Source organism: Nothoprocta perdicaria, unplaced genomic scaffold (genome assembly GCF_003342845.1).
Source record: "Nothoprocta perdicaria isolate Ctin4 unplaced genomic scaffold, notPer1 scaffold_73, whole genome shotgun sequence".
Taxonomy (NCBI): domain Eukaryota; kingdom Metazoa; phylum Chordata; class Aves; order Tinamiformes; family Tinamidae; genus Nothoprocta; species Nothoprocta perdicaria.
The window spans coordinates 2249760-2255759 of NW_020456010.1; the positions used below are offsets into that span (position 1 = coordinate 2249760).

Below are 6000 nucleotides of genomic sequence, written 5' to 3' on the forward strand. Positions count from 1 at the left end.
GCATTGCAGAGGAAGCATCTTGTGCTGCAAATTAGGAGGGCTTATAGGAATATGAGGAAATATAGGAATATAGGATATATTTTGTCCCATTAGCTACTATTATTTTGAAGGAATGAACTGTTAAAACCTCTATCCATTTCCCACTGCTTATTGGAGTGACAGTAACATGAAGTTTTCATTGAGACATGGAAAAAAAACAATAATAAAATGAAATGAGGCTTCAACTTAAATAGCCCAGAAAAAGAAGGACTGTTCCAGRGAATTGAGGCTCTTTCTGCCTTTCTGCACTGAGGTCAAGAGGAGTTAAAAGCTTTCTCTGAGGACTTGGTAGTCTAGCATCACTCCGGTATGCTTGGATATTTCAAGACCATCTAGTCTAAGAATTTGTCAGGAGAAAGAACACATCAAATCTTTTGTTTAACCATAGCTGTAAGAATGCTCAATATCAGCATCTTACATGCTGTTATGCAATGTGYTATGTTTAAAAGATGGCTACATTTCTGCATATATTACAATATAAAAAAAATGCTAGCAAATGGGGCCATTGCTGTCTAGTAGCATATTAGCTTTAGAATTAAGAAGTTCTGTAAATATTTTTAACCTATCGAGGTGAGTGTTCAGGTTCACTGTATTTCATGCTAGAATTTAATTCTGTGGATATAGGGATTTACCCTATATTTACCTAAATTTACCTGCACAGATTCATATGATGAGTCAAGAGCCATTGCAGAACTAATAAATCAATGTTGATAAACTGAAATAGTAAAAGCCAAACAAATGAAGCAACCCAGTAACATTCTGCAGGTTTCTTCCTACCCATATGGTAGAGCATTTGCAGCTATTTTTCTTCCCCATGTCAAAGTCTGCAACACCTTTGTTATATGTAATAATAGTTGTTAAATTTTTAGATAACATAATTCCTGTCCCATCGATTTATGTCAATTAATAGAGGGTCTGGTTGCCAGTAGGTCTGAGATTTATTGCTTATCACCTAGTATTGGGGCCTTCTGAGCCTGAGGGCTGCCTCTCATCCCAGTTGAAATTGTGCTGATTTTTTTCGGCGTGACACTGTTTCAACTGCCAGATGTGCAGTGGAAGATGCAGGAAAATACCCCTGCCCTTTACAGCATTTTTCCTCCTGACTGATGAGCTTTGAAGCCTCACCTGAAACTGGTTTGACTTCTATTTTCCACTTGAACAAGTCTAGCTGCATGCCAGAGCTTTTCCCACAGCGTCGTAGTCACACGGTGAGTCAGGCCGCGTGCTCTGTTCATCAAGGGAGCCGTCAGCCACCGTTTAGTGAGGACCAAGATGTTTTCAAACTAAAATTCTCTGGCTAGACTTTTTGGATAGAAAGTCAAAGGTCAGTCCCTTTCTGCTCGGGCTGCAGGCATGGATGGAGCCCTAACATGTTGCTGCAGCACATCTTGGCTAGAAACTGGTTGGGTTCCTATACAATCTGGCCGTGCTTTTGCATGCTGCCAACCTCTTTGTGCTGCACCCAGAGCAGGTATCAACCTCTCCAGGCCTCCTTAGTCTCCCACGTGGCTCCTGGGCGCATGTCCTCAGGGTTGCTGGTTGTCTCATGATGGTGAGATCCTCCAGGGACTACAATGAGAAGAAGGGGAAAATCAGGTTTCTGTGTTTACATAATTCCTATTTTTGTTGTGTCCAGACATCCTCCTTCTTCTGCATCTGCCTCCTGTTAAACCCTCTGGAGATGACAGTGAGAAAAGTCTGCCCTTGTTCTGYTTCTCACCTCCCTTAACTCTCCCAGTGCTGCCAAAGCTGCGAGGTGACCCYGTGACAGCAGCTGAAGCTCTGAGCGAAGGCACAATGTTTTCCTAAGCCTGTTTTTACACCATGGAGATGCCCATAGTTTGTGGTTGTAGCTCTAGCTTCTAGCACATCTTAAATAAAATTTTATAATTCACTTTTGAAAACCTTTGTGTTTTGGTTTGTCTCTCAGCAGCCTACCTCCCCAACGACCCCAAACAAGCCAGTAGTGCCACTGGAGTGGGCATCTGGAGTGGTACCAAAACCCGACCCTACTGTCATTAACAAGCACATACGGAAATTGGTGGATGTAAGTATTTGGAAGCATATAATGGTCAAAGAGAACAACAGCTTTGATATTATCATCATCATCATTGTTTTATTTGAGCTTTTCAAGAGATTTTAGGACTGAGATGAATTTCAGATATCTGATGACCGGTTGATCTCGCTGTCTCCTTTAGAGTCTTCCTTTGCACCCACTGGAGTCAGTGGCAGTTCTGCTGCTGACCTTGGTGGGAAAGGGACAGGTTTGTTGGAGTACATTAATACTGAGAATCTTAGCTGTGATCTTCCAGCTGAAATCTGGAARGGAGCATGCCAGGTAATACAGATAAAACCAGCACTACTCTGTGCTCCCTTTGGAGAGCCTGGGCTCTGTTGTGTGCATGTGCAAGGGACTTGGAGTGATGTGAGCAGCAGGCAGAGGAAAYGAAACAGTGTGGCAGGCAATAAAGCAAGGTTTGCTTCTGCTTTTCACAGATTAATCAAGTTTGGAGAGAACTAATAGATTCTGATGTACTACTAATAGATGGCTGTGTTACAAGCAGTTAATTGGGATTATCTTGTTAAGGTCATTTAACATTGGTCTTCAGTTCCCTCACTCAGACTTCAAATATATTTTGTGGTTTACGTTTTGCACATGCTGTTTTTTTTTTTTCTTTAGCTTGGTTATTTTTTAATGTTGGATGTCAGACCTGCACACACTGTTCCACTATTAGTTTTTTTAGTGCCATATATTTTAATAGAAATCACTCCACATCCAAAAATGCTTCCAATAGGCTGCTTAAACCAGAAACTATTGCAATTCCTTAGTCCTTGCCAGAATGTGGTGGGTAGGGGTTGTTCTTATTTCTTTGGGTGAGGGAAATGCAGTCCCCTCTGCCATGATTCTGGCCTAGCTCAGGTCATACAAGCTTGGGTTTAGCAAAATTAAAATGTGTCTGGGCTGTTATGAGTACAGCTTACCAAGAGACCCCGTACTCCACAGAACTGTCTTCACCCTGCCATGCTCTAGCATTTACTCACTGCCCTGACTTGTACTGTGCAGTTCTGGCTTTATTGCTGAAGGTTTTGAGTAATATTTGGGCTTGTGTATTGATGCCTCCCTGACAATGTGTTTTTGAGGTCTGTCAGTACTTTTGTAGGCCCTTGGGCGGGCTTTCAAGTTGGCTTCATCACATTCTCATTAAAATAGGAATCAGAACATGTAATTCTTCCTTTAGTATCCAAATTTTAATCTAATGAGAAAGTTTTTTCTTCAGTATGCATCATTCAGCTGGTTCTATTGACTCTGACACGCAGGTTTTTCCATCGACATCATATGCAGCTTTAAAGCCCCTTACAGATCTCTGAGGTTAGTGTAAGGCTGAATATATTCATTCCTTAGCACCTAAGCACTTGCATTATTTTATGCAACCTGTTAAATTCGATCCCATGTCTGTGTTTATGGAGTGGTTTGTTGAGACATGGGTTGATAAGAGGGAGTAGTTTCTAGATACAAAGTGCTTGTGATCTGGATGTCAATGCACTAGTGAAAAATCAGATTGAAACAGTACAGTGGCAGAAGGGAGATGACGRCTAAAAGGAAAATGAAGCCCAAAACATTTGAAATACAGTCATGGGAACATGGCTGTTTTGTTGTTATTGTTTTTTTTTTTCTTTTTAATATTTTGTATTATTTGTATCAAAAAGCATACTTAATACTAAAGAAAGAAAATATATCTATTGAGGAAGAATTTTAGTGATATTTCTAAGAAAAAAGAAGGAAAAAAGGCAAAGAGAAGGAGGTGCAGAAGACCTTTGCTAGGTGAATCTTGAGAGCAAGTTTTCTTTAAAAATTAGTCATGTTTTCTCCTACAACTCAATAAATACACATGCTGAAATACCAAGTAACACTTGAAAGAACAGAACAGTGAAGCAGAGGATCTGATTACTGGAGGATCTGTCCAGTAATGCTGGACATTTCTACCTTAAAGTTACATATAAGTTAGGGCTGGTGTAGATTCAGGGAAGTGGAAAGGCCAGGTATTAGGACAATCATTTCCTTCTGGGTTTTTCTTTTTCAGTCTGTCTTTAGGAACTATGATCATGACCACGATGGCTATATATCCCAGGAGGACTTTGAAAGTATAGCTGCCAACTTCCCTTTTTTGGACTCCTTCTGTGTGCTCGACAAAGACCAGTAAGTTTGGGGTGGTTTTTTTTTTTTCCTCTCTTTTTGTAGTTAGCCAGGGACATAATCACTTGAACTGTTTGAGTAGAAAGTGAAGAGACCAATATCATASGGACAGTTTATCTTACCACATGAAGTGATTCATTTCACACCATCAGAAAATTATCACCACTTATTTTCTGTTCAGTAGCAGCAGGATATTCCAAGGTTTCACTCCTGTTTTGCCTTGGGCTTTCTGAGATTTCTTGGGAACACCGCACTTCCAAAGGCTGACTGGTTTAGAGGGGATTGCAGCATGTTTGTGCAATGTCTTGCTGTTCATCAGCTCAAACTATTATGATTAAAATACTTGAAAATAAGATTGGCCTATTATTTGTATAGAATAATAAACATTTATTTGTTATAACAAGTATTTGTTATTTTACCACAAATATTTACCACATGTTGTTTATGTGGTAAAGAGAGGAAACATTATGGAGAGGGAAAGGAGTACCTGGATAGCCTGAAGAAATAAATTAGGACTCATAAAGTTTTCCAGAGCTACTTATTATTTAAGGGTAACAAGTGCTTTGCTACTGCCAGCACTGGGGATGTTTCTGGGAACCTCAGGCTTTCACCCTGGCTTTCAGTGGCCCCCCAGGGAGGCCTGTGGGTGTTTCAAATAACACCTTTTGTGTGCTGGATGCTTTCTGCAATGGAAAATCCTCAAGCGTTTAGTGTTTTGAGCAGTAACAGATTTTCTCTGCTTTTTTTTTCCCTTTTCCTCCTTAACAGAGATGGTCTCATAAGCAAAGAGGAAATGATGGCTTACTTTCTGAGGGCTAAATCACAGTTCCAGTGTAAAATGGGACCAGGATTTATTCATAACTTTCAAGAGATGACCTATCTTAAGCCAACTTTCTGCGAGCACTGTGCAGGATTTGTAAGTATGTTTTTAGTATCAGTGTATCTCACACATTTTTGTATATACTTTAATGCAGACAGAATGAAAGTGTCTCCACAGTATATTCAGCGTGGCCAAATATGTCCTTGCATTCAGAGGCAGAAAGCAGGTACTCATGTTTTATCTGTGCTAACCAGTTTTGTTCCTGTGGTTCCTGAATACTTCCATTGGGATGACTTTTTTTTTTCTTTTTGCAGGGAAAAAAAATAGAATTATATTAGACAAAGGATATTAAAAATTGTATGAASAGCTTGACTTGATTTATGTTAAGTTCTTTCATTTGGCTTGATTTCTSAAGTAAACCAACTCAAGGGAAAATGGGTGTCTGGAGCAGAGGATGTAGATGAAGCAAAAGCAGTTCTTTCTCAGGAAATTGCACATGGCAACATAGTTACGGTCATAATTCTGCAGTGTCCACACCAGCCTTAATCCTTTCTCTATTGAATTAACAGATCTCCTAATTTGGTCAAGAAAAATCAAAAATGCCTCCAGCCATTCTGTAACAGGAGCATTTTTAAAATGATTTCTTTATTTGCTTTTTCTCTCAGTCATAAATTACAAGATGTCATTTATTGAAGTCCTYTATGCAGAGCTGGCAAACCACAATTTTTGGAAACTTTTGTATTGCTTGTCAACCTCTGCCATCCATCCTACTGCAAAGCAGATGTAGTAAAGGGAAGGGCGAGATTATTATTTGAAATGAGCTTTAGTGTGAAGGGCAGCCTGTTGAAAGCAAATGCTTGTGGACCTTAAATAAATAAAAATAAAAATAAAAATAAAAATAAAAATAAAAATAAAAATAAAAATAAAAATAAAAATAAAAATAAAA

The 6000-nt window shown here is 39.3% G+C and overlaps 1 protein-coding gene across 3 annotated transcripts in view; it reads left to right on the plus strand.

Annotated features, from left to right (window-relative positions):
- Window positions 1-6000, plus strand: part of RASGRP3 (RAS guanyl releasing protein 3) — a 60158-nt gene that overhangs the window by 48961 nt on the left and 5197 nt on the right. For 2 of the 3 annotated variants that reach the window (XM_026051185.1, XM_026051186.1), the window contains exons 11-13: window positions 1970-2086; window positions 4122-4237; window positions 5003-5150. In XM_026051185.1, the coding sequence (XP_025906970.1) occupies window positions 1970-2086; window positions 4122-4237; window positions 5003-5150 (381 nt within the window). The remainder of the gene's footprint in view (window positions 1-1969; window positions 2087-4121; window positions 4238-5002; window positions 5151-6000) is intronic. The other variant, XM_026051187.1, reaches the window with a different exon arrangement.